Source organism: Penicillium digitatum, chromosome 4, assembly GCF_016767815.1.
Source record: "Penicillium digitatum chromosome 4, complete sequence".
NCBI classification, from domain to species: domain Eukaryota; kingdom Fungi; phylum Ascomycota; class Eurotiomycetes; order Eurotiales; family Aspergillaceae; genus Penicillium; species Penicillium digitatum.
This window is the reverse complement of record NC_089387.1, coordinates 2,583,046-2,602,267: the sequence shown is the minus strand read 5'-3', so window position 1 is coordinate 2,602,267 and position 19,222 is coordinate 2,583,046. Positions and strand designations below refer to the sequence as shown.

The following is a 19,222-nucleotide window of genomic DNA, read 5'->3' as shown; positions in this document are numbered from 1 at the left end:
TTTTTTTCCCGGAGAACGGTGATAGCCTGAATCATTAGTGGACCGCCATGGAGAGCTTCTGAAATTCGAGTCGGAAATGAATCAGGATAGATGGGGACTGTTCATACCTGCTTGTTCTTGCAGCCGGCCACTGGGCAAAGCACCGGACATCGCCATGAATCTACGCAGATCTTGACCGCCTAAGCTAATCATTTCTTGCGAGATAATTGCCGCCGGCCCCTGGCTCATCAAAAAAGCCACTAGGGTTAGATGCAGGAAATCGTCGTGGTCATCGGAGACCAACTGTGTCTGTGATTCCAATTCGAGATAAAGCTGTCAAAGTCCGCGATCATCTCCCCGAAAGCGACTTGGACAATTTTATGGACACTGGGTAGATTAGCTTCGACTCCCTCTTTCGGGATTCCCCGGTCACCACTTTCTATTGAGGATACTGGTATTGCCTTCTGCAACCGTGGCGTAGCCAAATAGTCAGCTGAGTATCTCTCCCGAGTTCTATGACAAATGAGTGGACCTGTTTATCATTATCTCTGGTATCCCCGTATGGATCAATTTCGGCCCTCTGTGACGGGGACATGAGGCTGTTGGTCATCATTTCAAGGAGAACAGGAACACTGTGCCAGCGATAGATTGAAATGTGGGGTTTCAAATTGTGTTCATGGGGCCGTATAACTTTGAGAAAATTGTTCCGATGGTAGGATTTCAATAGATCGTTGCCCTGTCTCAGAAGTGACATGAAAATAAGATGAGGTGCACGCAAGGTTGTGTTTTGGTATCGGCTATCTGCATAGGTCCGGTCACGCGACCATATTGAGTGTCACGAGCACGCGGCTTGGAATCAATTTGATTTCGATAATCACATACCAGCAAGGTCAAGCAATCTACTGGAATAACAGTTGAGACCGCAAGATCTGTTCATAGCCTAATTGGTCCGGGATGTCAAGGTTGTCAAGTACTTCAGCTCAGATGCATACATCTCGAAATTGCCTGTTCGAGATGCATTCATGTATATTAGCGGAAACCCTGCAGGAAAATGATAAGATAAAGAATAAGGGGGGATTAGCATGTTCTCAGTCGCCTAAGACCTTTTTCTTCTAGAGACAGAAGACTTATATAGACCTTGAAAAAATGCCAAGACCTCTAGAACGGAGTGGAGAGTCAAATCAGCCTGACTCGGCGTATTCAACGTGTTAACTGGTCTAAGACATATACGCAAAGATTCCTTAAATGGTTTAGTGCCGTAAATTCCTTGTTTCGGGGAGATTTAGGAGGAAATTACATCGATATATAATTAGCATCAGACACTCTCATTAATCTCTGGCATTCCAGGGCCATATTATTGTACGACAACAAACTTCCAAAATTAGTGATTCTCAGCCAACTTTCCTGGGTTTTCGTTTCTTCCCCTTATCCCTCCAGTCTGGCTTGAATTCTTTGTTGGGTATCCCTGTTATCTCGATTCTCTTTGATCCTGAAATCCACTATCGATTTGAACTAGTCTGAATGGATAGTCGGTGACCAAGACCTATATTATGGCGTACAACGCCGTCGCTCAAGTTGACCACGAGGTGGCTTCTGTTTCTTCCGCTTCTGTATCACGCAGCCCCTCGCCCACTCATGGACATGCATTTGAACAGCTGCCACTTGATACTGATCACATCGGGGGAGGAAGCCATTTAGAAGCTGCCAAATCCACAGACAACTCCAGCTTCAGTCAGTTAGGCTCGATAATCCGTTCCATGACTTCTACCAGCTACGATGTGGTGGAGGACGATGACTACGACGTCGATCCTTCCCCCGAAGAGCGATCCAACAGCCTCCGAATTCCACCACTCAATGATTCTGTCGTGCGACACCTTTCTCCCGAAACCCCTATCCACAGCACATGCAGCGAGGTTCCCGTACCTCTCAGCCACCCTACCCCAGATTTGCAGTCGATACAAGGAGCGTACAAAGGAAATGTAACGCGGTTAGAGGAAAGTGCGGAGCAGCTGAGCTCGTGCTCCGCGGACATTGAGAGCGAGATCCGTCGCATAGATCAAGAGCAAAAGCGACGCTCAATCAGTTCCGCGTCGAATTCATTGATTCACCGGAATGGCGCGTTCTCCCCAGCAGCGACAACTTCCTCTGCCCATGGATCGAATGTATCCCCGGCCCGCCAGCGCTCCGTATCAGGGGCGCGTCTGGCTCAGCTCTCGGAGCCTGCACATGACGAGCATAAGCTTGAGGTGGATGAATTTCCCGCGCTCCCCGATCTTCCCCCCTCACAACCCCTTTTCGATACAAAAAACGATTACTACGACGACCAATATGTTCCGCAAGGAGCCCCCGCAGAGACAGTGTTGGAGCGCCGGGCCTCGGTCGCATCCGGCGATACCTACCAGCAAGCGCGGACACTCTTCACTGACTTTGACGGCGTCCATTTCACGGAACCGGGTCGCCTGGTTTCTTTGGAGCAGCCGCCGCTCGCCCGCAAGCCGGAACATTACAAACGACCGCAAGCAGGAGAGAATATGGTGTTTTATCCTGCCCCTGTCCCACGCATGTTGAATCTGCCACCAAAGTTGTCGCGGAAGGCAAACATTGACCGGGATAAGCGTCGTACGCAGATTGCAGGTGCCATCGCCGCTGAAGATAGAAAGCCAACTGCTGTGCTCCTTGATGCAGACCAAAAAGACCCACGCGATGGCCGTGACGATAAACGCAAATCGACAGTGCCACCACATCTCCGTGCGAGTGTGTTTTTTGACCAGCCCAGCACATCACTTCAAGTCGCGGTTAAGCAAGATTCTGCGGTTGCTACGCTGGATAGCATTTTGGACGCCTCTGCGAATGCGCCCGTTTCGGCTTTCACTGATCACCCGTACGCTGGTCATGTCGGGTCGGTCATCTACGGCAAACCAAAACGCAAGAGCTTGGCAAAACACCTGACAGGGCAAAAGACAAATCGTCTTTCGCGAGCCACGATTGGTCAGCCGTATAGCACCAACAATATAGACGAGCATGGGGATCCCGTAACTTCGCGATATGGATCGGAAGCCGGAAATGACTCGGACAGAAATCATGATGAGCACGGCCATGAGCGTGGGTCCGAAGACACTGATACCGAAAGTGATCAGCAATCTGAAGACGAAGAGGACGAGGACGAAGGAGGGTTGGATTATGTCAGTCCACCGAACACGCTCATCGCCGAATTGGAGTTGCGGAAGCATGAGTTGAAGCACCGACGCCGGACGGCTGTGCCTTTGAATGGTATGCGGAGCACTTTGTTGGAAATTGACGAATTGGCCCAAAAGCAAAGTGACAGCCGCCGGCAGCGCCCCGTCGCTTTGGCCTGGGAAGGGCGGGACGAAGACGACGACGTTCCTTTGGCTGTGCTATACCCCGAAAAAACCAGTGCCGAGAATGATGATCGTCCTTTGGGGTTGATCGAAAAGCGCGAACTGGAAGAAAATGAGCCACTGAGTTCACGCCGTGCCCGACTAAAGGGTAAACAACTCCCGCAGCAGGAGCAACGTCCTGCTACAGTGTATACGCCAGGGCCCCCGGCGCATGTTCCTGAGCCAGCCGCCCAGAGTGATGATGAGACTGAGATAGAAACCCTCGCCGAGCGGCTGCAACGGTTGAAGGGACACAACCGCTCGGAGAGCAAATTTGCTAGCGACCTGATGGCCGAGATTGACTCCCGAGCTGGAATCGCGCCCAAAGAACCCCAAGAAGTCCCCACCGCCAACGAGGAAGAGACACTCGCACAACGACGCAGTCGACTGCAGAAAGAAGCCGCTGCCCAACTCGCGCCCCAAAAGAACCCGCGAATGCGTCGAAGCATGGCTGCGCTTACACAGGGTCGTCGTCCTTCCCAGCTTAATCGCCAGTCTTCGTATGATATCTTCAATCAGCGACCTGTCACCATGTCCCAATTTGGAAACCGCATGTCTATGCAACAATTCCCGACACAAATGGGATACCCGACACTTGCAGGATACCCGATGGCACAGCAATATGGATATCCCATGAACCCTAGGATAGGCGTGAATGGTATGGGGTACGCTCCAAGCATGTCACAACATCCTGGACCGGTCAAAACCGACGTGATCGACCGCTGGAGGCAAAGCATTCATTGAAAGCGTCACCTATTAATTTTTACTTGCTGTTTTGTCTGTTAGCATAGCACATGGTTTGAGCGTGTCATTCTTTGATTCAGTTTTCTCGGGTGATATCCATGTAGCATAATAGTACGATTTATAGAAGAATCACCGCACACGTTTTCGGGGGATTTGATCTATGAGCCTTAAAAAAAGGGTCAAGATGAAGAACCAAGTAGGGGCAAGAATGTGACGCGATATTGCATTTAGGCCCAGACACTACAGCCGGTCAGGGTGCGACCCCAACTTTTAGCCGCGCGTTACGTTGATCTCTTTTCTTCTACATAAATAGATATCAAGGTATAGACTATTCCTTTTCAAGCTTACTGTGAATTGCCCCTTCTTCTCGTCAAATTGATTTCAGTGGGCTTACAGAAGGTCGAGACATAAGAACCTTGAAAGTTCACGGGAGGATTTTGCTTTCCCCCACGGTCCAGTTGTCTGTATTTGACACCGTCTTTGTTCGATACCCACGTGCAGTTGATAACTGCAATGGAAGATTACGCCCCTTGTTAATTCTCGCGACTCGATCTGGCGTTTGTGAGGGCCTCATATAGCCGCCATGCCGCCGTCTACTGTGTTCTCGTATTGGCGCCGAGACCATCGACGTTCGGCCGCATCGCCTGCTTCAATCCCCGCGCCCTCACCCGTTAAAGGGGCGAATGGAAGCCCGATTAGAAGCCCTCCCCAGATTACAGAGATTTCGAATAAACCAACGCTCACCACTACCCTCGACGGTCACTCCTCACCCGATGGCCCCCACTCAAACCACTCGCCGCTGGACATCGACTCTTCGAAGCTCAATATCAGCTCATCGGTCGCGCCACTTTCCTCCTCGATCACTCTTGCTGTTCCATCGCCGGCAGTCGAAAACGAAAGCCGTCCTCATTCCAGCCCCGGTGACAGCGGGGAAGAACAGTTCACAACCCAGTCGGATAATTCTCAACTGTCAATGATGGGTCTACAGTCCGATCAAGGAGATGCGGAGTCGAATTTAAAATCGAGTTCGCCCTTTAGACGTTCGTTTGGCAAGCAGAAACGGTCACCAACTGCGGCAACGGGGTCAGGTCACTTCCGGTTCAGATCCTCACCCGACGACTCACCGGCGGATAAACAAACAATACCACAGAAGGATTTCAAGATGGATGGTGGTGCAGCTGTTCGGCGCATCGGAGATCGTGATGTGTCCGTAGAACAGTCACATCACAAATCGGGTAAGGCGATGTTCCATCTCTTGAATCCGATGTCTCTTCTTGCGCGCAGGCGCTCCTCGCAGTTGGTTAGCTCCCGCGCAGAAGATGTCAAAATCAAGAATAGGAATGTTCCTGCTATGCCAGATGACTATGACCCCAGAATTCGTGGAAAGATTGTCCATGACTTCTCTGCGCCCCGGCCTCGCCGCAATCTTTCGGCTACTCGGCAGGATACACATGTGAACGGGCAGGATGTCTCACCACCACAAATACCCAGTCAACCGCGTGGGCCCCACTGGAATGATCAGGCAAAACGGCACGGTGATCATTCGCCTGTTTTTAAGGAACACTTTGAGGACCAGAATGTTCTACAGGTGGAAAATAAGGGTTATCTCCAGTCTTCACTTTTAACAGGCCAACCACAGCCTAGTTGTGATAGCTCATTGCCGGTCTTTGCGCGAAACTTGCCTACTCATCCACCAGAAGGAACTGTAGTTGTTTCAGAGCAGCCCGAGCCTAGAGCGAAGGAATCTTCCCCAAGCCAACCAAACACAATCTCTCATGCTCATCCTCAGCACCCTCAAGATCAAGACACGATTCCTAATGTACCCTTCAATCCCTCTGCCTTGCCTAGACATCTCAAGAGCAATGCCTCTCGATTCAGCTTCGATATGATTGGAGTAGCATCATCTACACAAGAGAAAATGCTAGAAGAGAAGCACAAGGCCAAGGAAGCTTCTCGCAGAATGGAGGATGGGTATTTTGATGACTTCGACGGAGACTTCGACGAGGACTTCGATGATGACATGATGGACGACCTGGATGGTCTGGAAGAAAAGATTCCTGGCGTCAATGCAGATGCCGATGACGATCTCGATGATTTCTCACTTTCGCGAGACATCAACAAGGCGAAGAGCTGGGCTGTCCCGGCATTGTCCCCCGTGGTTACTAGCCCGGTCGCCGCTGCATCGGCAGAACCAACAAATGCCTCTCACCGTACCTCTCAGCTCTCTGAAGTGACACAACTGGACGATGTCCCCTCCCAACAACCCCCAGAGATACAAACGTCTCTGAATGTCAGGAATGAGGCAACACCAACCCTTCCGCAGGTTCCGGTTGCGAAACAAGCGGCCTCCATGGTCGACGACGACGACGATCTTTATTTCGATGACGGCAATTTCGGAGATCTCGATGTGGACGATCAAGACGGTGGATTTGATGAATCCATTTTTGATGACGTAAACAGTCATTTATACGAACGAAGACGGGTCGGTGCCCCTGCGGCACCATTACCAACGGACAGTGCTGTTTCGGGCGAGGATGACTCCTCGGCAGGGAAAGAATGCTCCATGGCAGGAAGGGGGCTCCAAGGTCTGCAACACATGTCCAGTGTAGCTAGTGACTATAGGGTCACAGGATCGGTCAAACGTGGTCCCCTCGGCGAGCCAATACCAAATATGGGCCCTGTCCGTGCCCATGGTGGCGGTGTACTCACAGAGCAAAATTTAGATATTTTGCACAATGCTCTAGCCTTTGCAGCCAACGAAGCATTATATAGTGCGCAGGTTGAACGCAACTTCAGCACGAGCGAAGCATCCCAGGGGCAATACAGCGCAGCTCAAACATCGCAGACAACAGACTCGCAACCGGGCCTTGTTTCTGATAACAGCCGGATTAGCCAAGCTGCAGATGCCATGGCGTTCGAAGATGTCTTCGACGATCAGGCCTACGACAACCACTCCTATGATGACAACGATGATTCGTACTTCGACGACGAAATCGTTGCTGCTGCTAACGCCGAAGCTCTTGAGAACGATGATGATGGCTTTTACGGCCAAGAGTTCGGCTTTTACGCACATGCAGATGGAACTGGCGCCTCTGAGCTAACTAATGGTGGATACTTTGGTCCGCGACGGGTTGAAGGCATCACCCGGAACCACAGCAGCCGTGGCAAATTCCAGGAGCCCAGCTTGACTCCCATAACTGAACGAAGTGAATGGAGTACACGCAACTCTATGATCTCGGTCAAGGCTCACGGCGGTACCCATCCAAATTCAGCACTAGCGAGCCCTGGACTGGCGCAACTGGTTGACATGAGCAATTTGGACGATGACATGTCCCTGAGCGCACTCATGAAGCTACGCCAGGGTGCCTGGGGTGGGAGCAATGGTAGCCTGCGCAGCAGTGCAGGTAGTCCACCACCACATACGCTCTCGTCCCCTCAACGTGCAAGCTTGAGTGGTGCTGAAGCAAGCCCAACAGTTTCTGAAGCGAGGCCTTTCAGTCCCGATGAGACGGTCTCAAATAATCTCAGTTATACCCATGATGAGAGCTACCCACGTACTGCTTCGCCGTTGTGATGGCGGCCGGATTTTGAAGAAATCCTCATTAGCGGACCTCAACGACACAACTTTCTTGTAATATGGGGCCTGATTTTCCCGTTTGGATATAATGATTTAATATTTCTCTGCACATTGCACATGCCCTTCGTGTGGTGATTTCGTATCTTTACGATTTTATGAATTTATCGCCTGTTCTAGAGTTTAGATGTTAATATTAATACAGATCGTAATCCGATGTGAAAGGTTGAAACTTCAGATCCAACTAGATCTCATCAAAAAAAGACTTGGCATTGGGAAATCAAGAAAATCAGAGAGACCAGTGGGATCCATGATTAATAGCAAACCCATTTAGTGCCATTGGGCCGAAAACTCCCGCGGAAGGGTCCGATGGTTTAGCCGGCTGCAGAGAGCAAATGGCCTCTTCGGGCGCGTCTCCCGAGGTCCTGCACGACAAGGTGGCGCCTCTCCCCGAGCATCGGCAGTATGTCGGGCTGAGTCAGCGCACCAGCCTCACCTGCCGTGAGACCCGTCATTCTCGGCAGCTCTTCCTTTTGCGCTCTTCTTTCGTTTCATCTTTCCTCTACCTTCATACTTTATTTTCTTATCTAGAGCGCTTAAGCTCTTCATGAGTCCCGATTCTAAACAGGTGCTACGGCAATACTAGTCGACACCTGTTCTGTGATTAATAACGTACGTGTACTTACGCCTCTTCCTTTCCTCCGTATTCCGGTCTGCTCGCGCCCTGCAGGACAACTCGGCAATACCAGGCTGACGCTATAGCATACAGTGAATTTGACTATTTTACGTCTGATTTTGCTAAAATCCCGAACAACCGTCTTTCAATTCCCCTCTCCTTTCAATCGAAAACTTTGTTGGACATTGATCCAAGAAAAATCCCCCAATGTTTAGAAACACTGCTTTGAAGGCCACCAACAGCGGCATGCTGCGTGGTGTGACCTCTTCATCATGTCGGCGCTCATTCCACGTCGTTACAAGTGCTCGCAGCGCCTCAAAAAGCTCCGGCTTCAGCAGGACCGCCCGTCGGCCTCTTGCTGTTGTCGACCGTGCTTTCAACGGTGCCCGGTCCTACGCGGCCCCCGCGGAGGGCCAAAGTCAAGGAGTGGTAAGCAAAAGCAATCCTTATGATCGGTAGCGATCCGATCCGGGTTTCAGATAACCCAAACAAAACAAACGGGCATTCGACTAATGCGACGGCGCGATCTCGCCCTTACGTGAACAGGACCCCAACGATTCTTTCCTCACTGGTAGCACTGCGAACTATATCGATGAGATGTACATGGCATGGAAGAACGATGCCTCGAGTGTTCACATCTCATGGCAAACTTACTTCAGGAACATGGAGGAGGGTAAAATGCCTATTTCCCAGGCCTTCACTCCTCCTCCTACCCTTGTCCCCACTCCTACAGGCGGTGTCCCCCAAGATATGCCCGGCCAGGGACTCGCTGGTGGCGCTGACGTGACAAAGCACTTGAAGGTTCAGTTGCTCTGCCGCGCCTACCAGGCCCGTGGTCACCACAAGGCTAAGATCGATCCTCTGGGCATTCGCGGAGAGGCTGAGGCCTTTGGATATGACAAGCCCAAGGAGCTTGAGTTGGACCACTACGGTTTCACCGAGAGTGACTTGAGCCAAGAGTTTGCTCTTGGACCCGGCATCTTGCCCCGTTTCATCACTGAAAACCGCAAGAAGATGACTCTGCGCGAGATCATCGCCACTTGCGAGAAGATCTACTGTGGCTCTTACGGTGTCGAGTACATTCACATTCCCGACCGCAAGCCTTGCGAGTGGATCCGTGACCGCTTCGAGATCCCTCAACCTTACAACTACTCAGTAGACGACAAGCGCCGCATCCTTGACCGTCTGATCTGGTCTTCCAGTTTTGAGTCCTTCCTCGCTACCAAGTTCCCCAACGACAAGCGATTTGGTCTGGAGGGTTGCGAGACCCTGGTCCCTGGTATGAAGGCTCTGATTGATCGTAGCGTCGACTACGGCATCAAGGATATCGTTATTGGAATGCCTCATCGTGGTCGTCTCAACGTTCTGTCCAACGTCGTCCGCAAGCCCAACGAGTCCATCTTCAGCGAGTTTGCTGGTTCTGCTGAGCCTTCCGATGAGGGTTCCGGTGATGTCAAGTACCACTTGGGTATGAACTTTGAGCGTCCTACTCCCTCCGGTAAGCGGGTGCAGCTGTCTCTGGTCGCCAACCCCTCTCACCTCGAGGCTGAGGACCCTGTCGTTCTTGGAAAGACCCGTGCCATCCAGCACTACAACAACGACGAGACCAACTACGACTCTGCCATGGGTGTTCTGCTGCACGGTGACGCTGCCTTTGCTGGCCAGGGTGTTGTCTACGAGACCATGGGATTCCACTCCCTTCCCGCCTATTCGACTGGTGGTACCATCCACCTTGTCGTGAACAACCAGATTGGTTTCACCACTGACCCCCGTTACTCCCGGTCTACTCCCTACTGTTCCGATATTGCCAAGTCTATCGACGCTCCCGTCTTCCACGTGAACGCCGACGATGTTGAGGCTGTCAACTACGTCTGTCAGGTCGCTGCTGACTGGCGTGCCGAGTTCAAGCGTGATGTTGTGATTGACATGGTCTGCTACCGTAAGCAGGGTCACAACGAGACTGATCAGCCTTCATTCACCCAGCCCCTGATGTACAAGCGCATTGCTGAGCAGAAAACTCAGCTCGACAAGTACGTTGAGAAGCTGATTGCTGAAGGTACCTTCACTAAGGAGGACATTGATGAGCACAAGAAGTGGGTCTGGGGAATGCTCGGCGACAGTTTCGACCGCAGCAAGGACTACCAGCCCACCGGAAAGGAGTGGCTGACTTCCGCTTGGAACAACTTCAAGTCTCCCAAGGAGTTGGCCACGGAGGTCCTGCCTCACCTGCCTACCGCCGTTCCTGCCAAGTCCCTGCAGCACATCGCTGACAAGATTGCCGGTACCGGTGTTCCCGAGGGCTTTGAGCTCCACCGTAATCTCAAGCGTATTTTGAGCGGACGCAAGAAGACTGTCGATGAGGGCAAGAATATCGATTGGGCCACTGCCGAGGCTCTCGCTTTCGGTTCGCTCGTTGATGAGGGTTACCACGTCCGTGTTTCCGGCCAGGATGTTGAGCGTGGTACCTTCTCTCAGCGTCACGCCGTCCTGCACGATCAGCAGACTGAGCGCACATACACTCCTCTGAAGCACATTTCCGACAAGCAGGGAAGCTTTGTCATTTCCAACTCTTCCCTGAGCGAGTTCGGTTGGTACGTTTCTTTGAATTGAAACTCTCCGTGTGACAACGATCCTAACATTTGATATAGTCTCGGCTTCGAGTACGGTTACTCTCTGACCTCTCCCAATGCCCTTGTGATGTGGGAGGCTCAGTTCGGTGACTTCGCCAACAACGCTCAGTGTATCATTGATCAGTTTATCGCTTCTGGTGAATCCAAGTGGCTGCAGCGTTCCGGTCTGGTTGTGTCTCTGCCTCATGGTTATGATGGCCAGGGTCCTGAGCACTCTTCTGGTCGTATGGAGCGTTGGCTCCAGCTTTGCAACGAGGAGCCCCGTGTGTTCCCCTCGGCTGACAAGCTGGACCGTCAGCACCAGGACTGCAACATGCAGATTGCCTGCATGACCACCCCTGCCAACCTTTTCCACATTCTCCGTCGCCAGATCCACCGCCAGTTCCGCAAGCCTCTCGTCATCTTCTTCTCCAAGTCTCTGCTGCGTCACCCCATTGCCCGGTCTGACATTGAGGCCCTGAACGGCGAGTCCCACTTCCAGTGGATCATCCCCGATGAGGGCCACGGCACCGCCATCAACGCTCCCGAGGAGATCGAACGTGTCATCCTGTGCTCCGGACAGGTCTATGCCGCCTTGATCAAGCACCGCGAGGCCAACGGTATCCGCAACACTGCCATCACCCGTGTTGAACAACTGCACCCCTTCCCTTGGGCTCAGCTGAAGGAGAACCTGGACAGCTACCCTAACGCTAAGAACATCGTCTGGTGCCAGGAGGAGCCGCTTAACGCCGGTGCCTGGTCTTATGCTCAGCCCCGTATTGAAAGCCTGCTGAACGCTACCGAGCACCACCACCGCCGCCATGTCCTGTACGCTGGTCGCCCTGGCAGTGCTTCCGTCGCTACTGGTCTCAAGGCCGTCCATCTCAAGGAGGAGCAGGACCTCTTGGAGGATGCTTTCTCTATTCACCAGGATCACCTGAAGGGCGAGTAAATGCATTCCCAGTGATTTGCTTCGACTTCTGTTGATGAGATTTTTGGGATTTTGCAGTGACACTTGTGTTGAGTTGGGTGTCATATATTCATTGTTCTTCCTAGAACCTAGCGTGTAATTTCTTGTTGGACTACCTCTTTCATCTCATTCTACTTGTTTCCTTTGTGTGTTATCGATGTGTCCTAGGTTCATCGTCACAGGCTATGCTAGGACAGTCTTTAGGTTGTCCTAATGTAAGGTCCCGGTCTAGACCTAGACCCGTGCTGTATGTAAAATTCAAAGAATCCCTGGTTTTTGAACATTAATGCTTTTCATTTTCTGTTTGTATCATTCTACATCCCATAGCTCCTCAACTGTGTTGATTGTATCGGTACAGAGTACATTCACACATTGTTCCTGATATGACATCACCCACGTGCTCGGATGATTCAGCATTGGATGCCTTGTCGGTGCCGCAGGCAGCACTCTCACCTGATTCGACTGCTCTTCTCCGCACCCAAACTTCCCAGCAGCAGCTTTTCCTGCATCAATGCCCTCCTGGTGCTACGCGAGGTGTTGACTATTGCACATGGTCCCAGATCATTGCTGAACACCATTGGTTCTTCAAAAACTTCCCAACTCCCCCTAAAATTGGGGTAAGCTCACCTGAACACACCTTCAACGGCACCAGTCGCAGTCCCAACTATGCCTTTCACCATGTCCGCCGTCTCGACGTCAGTCAATAATTCCCAAGGCCAAGGAATCCGACAGTCCGCCCGTCAGACACGTACAAACCCGTCTCGAACCTCCAAAACCATTGGACGGTCATCTTTCGCGTTCGGTCGAGGCTCGACGGCTGAAATTCCTTCTACGCCCCCTGTTCCCCACGGCTTTTATCCTGCGCTCACGCATTTCACCGACGCTATAACAGCGCTTCCGCGCGAGTTCCGTCGCCACAATTCTCTTCTCAAGGAAGTTGATGCGAAGGCGTGGGCTCTCGAGGAAAATTTGCTGCAGTTACTACAGTTCTCCTCCCAGTCACAGCCCGTTCCTCATCCTCCCCATCCGGCGCCTATCGTCGGGGGTGTGATTCGGGAGGATGTATTGCCCCAGGTGAGTCTTCCGCTCGACTTGTCTAATTTTAAATTCTGGATGTTTACTGACAGCTTCTCTCTTGCGCCAGGAGCTATCTCAGTCACCGGAGTCGTCCGAGAGCAAAAACCGCAGGCTTCTCTTCGATCGTGTTCGCCAAAGCCTCTCGGACCTGATGATGACCGCCGATGAGAAGAATCACGTCATTTCAAACGCGAACGAGGAATTAGATCGCCAAACTGTCCGACTGGACACGGTCTTCCCATATATTGCAGGCGAGATCAGCGAGGAGGCTCGCCTGGGCAGCCTGGCACACTGGGCGTACTCGAACAAAAGTACCGCGAAGGCAGCGACTAATGAACGCCCGCGCCGGGAAGCGGTAGCGCAAAGACAGGAACTACCACACGTGCTCCAAGAGGCGGAAGCTGCGAGTCGCAGTGAGGCGCGGCGCGATGCTGTTCTGGCACGGAAGCAACGTCGGGCACAGGCTGACGCGGATTATGAGGATACACGCAGCTCGGGCGCCCGCAAGACTACTAATGCGAAATCTCGAGGTGGAGATCACGCGGCTGATCCGAGTGCTGCACCCAAGCGTCGGAAGGTGGAACGACCACTACCGGCCGACACTAGTGTCCCAATGGAGCGCTCTGCTAGCGGGGCTGTAAGTCAGAGAGCTGCAAATAAAGACCCAATTGAGAAGAAGCGGTCTCGCGCTACCAATCAGGCTGCCACTGCGCGCAAGAAGTATATCTCATTCCGCCCCTCTCGCTACTGTATCCAACTAACGTTATTTTAGGGCCAACGCTTCCAATGCTGCATCGCCTGTTCTGGCCCCATCGCCTTTGATTGGAACATTCAATGGACCGCGAGGTGCCGCCAGTCCAGGACCCAACACATCAAGACCACAATCTTCACGGACACAGCAAAATTCTGGACCTACAGGCAATTCGCGCGCGCGGCCATCATCATCGGCTTCGAACCTTCCCAACAACAGTATGCCGTTTCAACTACCCTTCCCGGAACTATCAATTAACCACATACCCTACACAGACAAAATTGCCGATTCCAGGTCCACAATCCGGGACGGGCCCATCAAAAATGAGCTTATGCACGCAGACACACATCGTGATTATGAAGCCGATTCCAACGGTAGAACATCCGTTCCAACGGGATCTAAACGTGAGGATTTGGACGGAAAAGCCGGTTCTGTCGAGATCGAGACAACCAAGGGACGCAATTCGAAAACATCGACCCCTATCCTTCCCGCATTCACAGAACACAGCCAACAACACGCACGACCTACGCGAAGTCGAGACTCGGCCTCCACCAAAAGAACTCAGAAAAAGCCTATCCCACAGCCTGTAATACCCTCTGACGACGAGTCCCTTCACGAGGGCGACGATGAAGATGAGGAGGGTGAGCCGCGCTACTGTTACTGTAATGAAATCAGTTTTGGCGAGATGGTTGCTTGCGATAATGACGCCTGTCCACGTGAATGGTTCCATCTGTCGTGTGTGGGCTTGACGAAACCGCCTGGGAAAAATGGTAAGAGTCTTCTTTGCCTTGTTGGTATCCTTTATGTTGCTAACAGTCTCCATTAGTTAAATGGTATTGTAACGAGTGCAAGGAAAATATGAGACGGAGTCGCAATGGGCGGTAACATGGTTTGTTCAAGGTTATAGACGATGATGATATGGCGTTACGTGGTGTTTTCAGATGGCACATTCTCTAGCGGAGATACGGCATTGCTAGTTCATATTCTAGACTTTTGTTCATTTGCAGATCTTATCTGGCTTTTCGTTTTACTACTCACCTCTCTCTTCGACCACCGAGTATTCCATACTTCTAGGGATTGGAAGCGAGAGTCGTAAACGTGGGGGCACCACATGAATTGATTCAGGATGACGGTGCGAAGATAGGGCCTTTGAAGACGGGCTATTTCTAATAGCACCTCCCAAAGAAACCAATGATCCACCTCAACTACCCGCAGCATATCTATACCAGATAGACATATTCAACCAGCCTTGCATAGCTCACTCAAAAAAAATTAAGAAACACGATTAAAAAAAAACGATAAAGATCTACCAATCCCGTATCAATCGATTAACGAACCCACCACCCTCGCCGGCAGTATTCGCACGCCTCTGAGCCTGCGCACCAGATCCCTCTAACCCCGAAGCCGAAGCAGCAACTTCACCCTCCAACCTCCGTCGTAGATCTTCATACCTTTCCCTCTCCGCACCGCCAAGCCCAGAACCAGAGCCACTCCTCCGCTCTTGCTCACCAACCACCCAAGCTGGAACCCGGAACCCGGTGCTGGCCGGCGATAGACCCGGTAGCAGCTCCGCGCGCCATGCAACACCAACGATCCAGCCCAGGGCCGACGGGAGAAGCATCGCGGGGAATTGGGAGAGGGCTAGCTGGGCAGCGACAATATAGGTGGTTGATTTATCGGAGAGGAGGAGGGATAGACTTGGTGCGGGAGGTTTGGCTTGGGATGTCTGTGTGGCATTTTCGGCGGAGGGATCATTGCCGGTATTGTTGGTGTTTGTTGTGTCGGGGGAGGATGTGGACGCGATGCGGTAGCGGTATGTGTATGGGATGGTGGCGTGATACTGCGCCAACAGGGCGAAGATGGTGGCAGTTGGGCCGGAGGGGAGGTAATTGAGCTTGTTCAGAGATACAGGGCAGAGTAGGAGGGTAAGGATAATTGGCGGGAGGAGAGTCGTGTAGGGTAGTGTGGTGAGCAGGAAGGTCTGTAGCAAGTAGGATCATGGTGTCAGCAATCGGGTTCCAGGTTAGATCCCAAATTCTACAGTTTCTCCGCTTCCTGGTTGAATGTGTCCGTGCAAATTTGCAGGAACGAGGACAATAAGATAAAGAAGAACTAACCGCCATCTTCCGCTTCCCCCACGCGCGTTCGACAACCCGCAGATGGTAGACTAGCATCGCGGCGAAGAGGGCCTCGGTGGAATTGGTGAAGCCAGCGACATGCCACACCAGTGCACGCCAGAACTGGGCATAGGGCCAGAAATGTGGCGATACATAGATCACGGCGAGGTGTTTTATGTCGAAAAGGGAGAGAGCGATCGACGAGGCGATCGTGTAAATAAGGAGGGCTTTGGTGAGGGGCGCATTTGTGAGACCGGAGGTGAGCATCTTGATGCCCCTTGTGTATCTCTATTTTAGTTCGATTCTGGCTTGGGAATCATCCAAGGCGGGGGGGATGAAGGTGAGTTGGGGAATTTTCAGTGCAGTTGAGGGGACAGATGGCACTTGGTTCCCGAACTCCGGGGAAGCTCGGCATACCGACTGCCAACTTTGTTCTCTACGGGCCCTTTAATGTCATTTCATACGTCAATTTACAGGTAGATAAACGAGATATCGAAATCTCGATTCTCCGTATGAATCAAATATTGAAGTTCTTTTGAAGCGTCATATTATACATCCCATGTCACTATCAAACGCCCAGGTTGTTTCCTTCTATACCCCTGCCATCTCTTGGCTGGCCAGGGCCGCTTCTTTATTTTGTTTGGCCAATTCTTTTTGATATCGAGTCGATGCGACCTCCAGTGCAAGGAGTGTGGGACCGAGAAGCTGGTTCACAACCTTCTGGCCTCCCTCCACGCCTTCTAAGTTGACTCGTAATTTTCGCCCGGTGCTCTCGTACATGTCACGGGCCTGCTTCTTCAATCGGTCAACTTCGACTTTCCGCTCAGCCTCTGCGTCATTTGCAACAGCTTTAATGCGCTCAGCCGCTCGCTGAAGAGACTCTGCTAAGGATGCGACCTCTCCAGCACGGTCTGGGTTTCCCGAGAGAAATGCCTGCCAGAACTGGTGCAAAAACTCAGTGGTTGTAGCGTGTGTCAGTGTCAAGCGGTCAAAGAGCGCCATAGACAGTCCATATGTTTCTGACGCTGCTCGCTCATTTGTTTGGGTGCGGCGATCGCGCAATGCTCCCAGGATCTGAGAGAATGCATCGTGTAGAGCTGCAGATGATCCGACGGGTCGACGGCTAGCAGGTGCATCCTCCATCTCCTCGTCTTCATCGTCGCCGGGGTCCACCAACTTGCCCAGCTGTGTGTTGCCCTGCGATGGAAGACTTTGATTGATGTCCGCACGGAGAATATGAAGAAGTTTATCCGGATCTTGTTTCGCAAATTGCTTAGTTTTTTCCTCTTCTTGACTGTGAGTGAAGAAATGGCTTTGATCACGAATGTTCAAAGTGATGCGACTTTGCTCTTCTTCTCCGCGAAGATCCTGCAGCTGGAGCTTTTTCCATGCCTCTTCGTTGATGCCTATGGGCGCACTCATATCACCGTCGGCCGGAGCCACATTGGCCATAATCTTTTCGCTTAGGCTGTTCAGTGTCCGAATAATGGGCACTTTTTCGACGCCAGATGGCCTCATATCTAGGTCAGGACGGTTTCCGCGACGCTGGCTGTGGTTCACTTCATTGCCAGCCAAGTCCAAAAAGTGATGAACACTTGTGTTCCGGTCCGGCTGAGCGGCCTCATTCGTTTGGAGGTATTTGTCGAGCACGGCATCGGTTGCGTCAGCCTCTGTAATGCGCTCTCCACGCAATTTTTTAAATAGTCGACTCTGGAAAAATCGTGACCAGAATTGTTGCTCGCTGAGCTTCGGTACATTCTCGTCATACACGCGTTTGACCAGTGCGTGTTGTGTGAAGATCAGCTGGATTTGCTCTTTACTGATATTCAATCGTGTCACGTTATCCTCGACCCGAGGCTTGAGTGAAGATAGCACATTATATGAACCACGGGTTTGGCCCTGTTCGATTGCGTGCGCTCGCAGTAAATGCAGTCGTGTTGACCAGAATTGTGATACGAACGACGCGGACGACAAGGCTTCTGGTTTTGTATGCAATCCTTCGAAAAACATTCGCTGCAGATTTGAATCAGACCTCAATAACGACTGCTGCAGCTCTATGTCGGACCGAAGCTTATTCTCGTCGCCCAAAGGGTTCTTCGATGTCGCCGCAGATGTCACAGCGTTTGCAATCGCCATTGCCGCTGACAGACCCTCGGAACTGCCTCTAGGCCCCGGCGTCTGGGATGGTGTGCCCGCCTTCGCGGTATTGACTCGAACACTCAATGTGTCTTTGATGGCATCGGCCTGCGAGCGGGCGTTTGCTCCAGCCGTGAACAGGAAGACATATTGATCGGGCATACTATTCGGAGGCGCATCGGAAGCTTGAGCAAAAATTTTGAGCATCACTTTCGGATTCGAGGCTGGGGTCTGCTGTAGATCTAGCAGTCGCGTAAGTCAGTAAAGAGACGAATGCACGACCATGGAGTGACTCCATACTAGTGATGTTGATCACGGGGATTGTGATCGGGTTCGCAGTCCCTGCAATTGCAGGACTCCACAAGACTGACTCCTCATCTGCAGATATAGCTAGGGTCCCATCTTTCTTCTTGTAAGAGGCCGCTCCGCTCGGAGATGACATCGTGTGTCCTGACAGCTTCCACTGTCTTCAAAGGCGAAAACGAATCCACCCATCGGGATGAGCAATTCCCCAAGGGCGGAATTTAGCAAGGAGGGTCTGAGACCTTGGTGATAGACAGGGCGCGTAGAGGTGACAACACGAATTACGAAATGCGGCTCTTCTGCGAGTCATCACATGACGGTCGCCAAGCGTCACCTGAGAGCCAAGCCCTAAGTGAACGAAGCATATCTACACCATGTAAAAGAATCTGAAATCTCTTTTTGAATCCATATCTAATCTGGTGTTCTTTCATCTCTTGTTAGAAATTTTAGTTCCAGTCTAAGCCATCGTCCCTCTTGAAGTATGTCGTGTTCATGTACCGTTCCCTTCAAACGATACAATGAATGAAATATATGTGATCAGCAGTTCCAAGATGAGCAGCGTTTGAGCCACTGGCATAGATGTAGCAGTCTCTCTTGCTCGAGTCATCATTTCTGGAGGGAATGATACTACTTTTGTCCAACTGTTCCATACACAAAGTAGTAGCACGGAATTTTCTTCAAGACGCTTGCTTCAGTACATACTTGGATTAAAATAAGTGAGACTTATCTGCCTCATCACCTAGTGACAGGGGTTTTCTGGCTGGCTATGGTATAATTCCAAGCACGATGTCAACAAGTTTGACATCTACAAATGAAAACTAAGGCCCAAAATAGGGGACGCAGGAGGTGACCTAATCCACCCTATTCCTCAGCACAGGGCTTTTCATT

General features: G+C 51.6%; 7 protein-coding genes across 7 annotated transcripts; 4 read left to right on the top strand and 3 right to left on the bottom strand.

Annotated features, from left to right (window-relative positions):
- Positions 1-328: 328 nt before the first annotated feature.
- Pdw03_0868 (uncharacterized protein) lies at positions 329-916 on the bottom strand (the record flags this gene model as incomplete). The annotated part of the gene is made up of 4 exons (XM_066099740.1): positions 329-366; positions 416-443; positions 512-780; positions 862-916. The coding sequence occupies 4 exons, from the start codon at positions 914-916 to the stop codon at positions 329-331; spliced, it is 390 nt and encodes a 129-aa protein (XP_065957467.1).
- Positions 917-1,529: 613 nt separating this feature from the next.
- Positions 1,530-4,121, top strand: Pdw03_0867 (5'-methylthioadenosine/S-adenosylhomocysteine nucleosidase; the record flags this gene model as incomplete). Its single annotated transcript, XM_014679112.2, has 1 exon — positions 1,530-4,121. The coding sequence occupies one exon, from the start codon at positions 1,530-1,532 to the stop codon at positions 4,119-4,121; it is 2,592 nt and encodes an 863-aa protein (XP_014534598.2).
- A 1,243-nt stretch (positions 4,122-5,364) lies between these two features.
- Positions 5,365-7,695, top strand: Pdw03_0866 (oxoglutarate dehydrogenase (succinyl-transferring), E1 component; the record flags this gene model as incomplete). Its single annotated transcript, XM_014679111.2, has 1 exon — positions 5,365-7,695. One exon carries the CDS (start codon positions 5,365-5,367, stop codon positions 7,693-7,695), a length of 2,331 nt encoding a protein of 776 aa, XP_014534597.2.
- Positions 7,696-8,578: 883 nt separating this feature from the next.
- Positions 8,579-11,932, top strand: Pdw03_0865 (Alpha-ketoglutarate dehydrogenase complex subunit Kgd1, putative; the record flags this gene model as incomplete). Its single annotated transcript, XM_014679110.1, has 3 exons — positions 8,579-8,800; positions 8,918-10,962; positions 11,020-11,932. The coding sequence occupies 3 exons, from the start codon at positions 8,579-8,581 to the stop codon at positions 11,930-11,932; spliced, it is 3,180 nt and encodes a 1,059-aa protein (XP_014534596.1).
- A 401-nt stretch (positions 11,933-12,333) lies between these two features.
- Pdw03_0864 (Zinc finger, PHD-finger) lies at positions 12,334-14,663 on the top strand (the record flags this gene model as incomplete). The annotated part of the gene is made up of 6 exons (XM_066099739.1): positions 12,334-12,645; positions 12,695-13,024; positions 13,095-13,747; positions 13,800-13,996; positions 14,054-14,548; positions 14,605-14,663. 6 exons carry the CDS (start codon positions 12,334-12,336, stop codon positions 14,661-14,663), a joined length of 2,046 nt encoding a protein of 681 aa, XP_065957466.1.
- Positions 14,664-15,084: 421 nt separating this feature from the next.
- Pdw03_0863 (DSC E3 ubiquitin ligase complex subunit) lies at positions 15,085-16,162 on the bottom strand (the record flags this gene model as incomplete). Its single annotated transcript, XM_014679108.1, has 2 exons — positions 15,085-15,759; positions 15,896-16,162. The coding sequence occupies 2 exons, from the start codon at positions 16,160-16,162 to the stop codon at positions 15,085-15,087; spliced, it is 942 nt and encodes a 313-aa protein (XP_014534594.1).
- A 324-nt stretch (positions 16,163-16,486) lies between these two features.
- Pdw03_0862 (RNA polymerase II transcription factor related protein) lies at positions 16,487-18,473 on the bottom strand (the record flags this gene model as incomplete). The annotated part of the gene is made up of 2 exons (XM_014679107.1): positions 16,487-18,273; positions 18,332-18,473. The coding sequence occupies 2 exons, from the start codon at positions 18,471-18,473 to the stop codon at positions 16,487-16,489; spliced, it is 1,929 nt and encodes a 642-aa protein (XP_014534593.1).
- Positions 18,474-19,222: the final 749 nt, after the last annotated feature.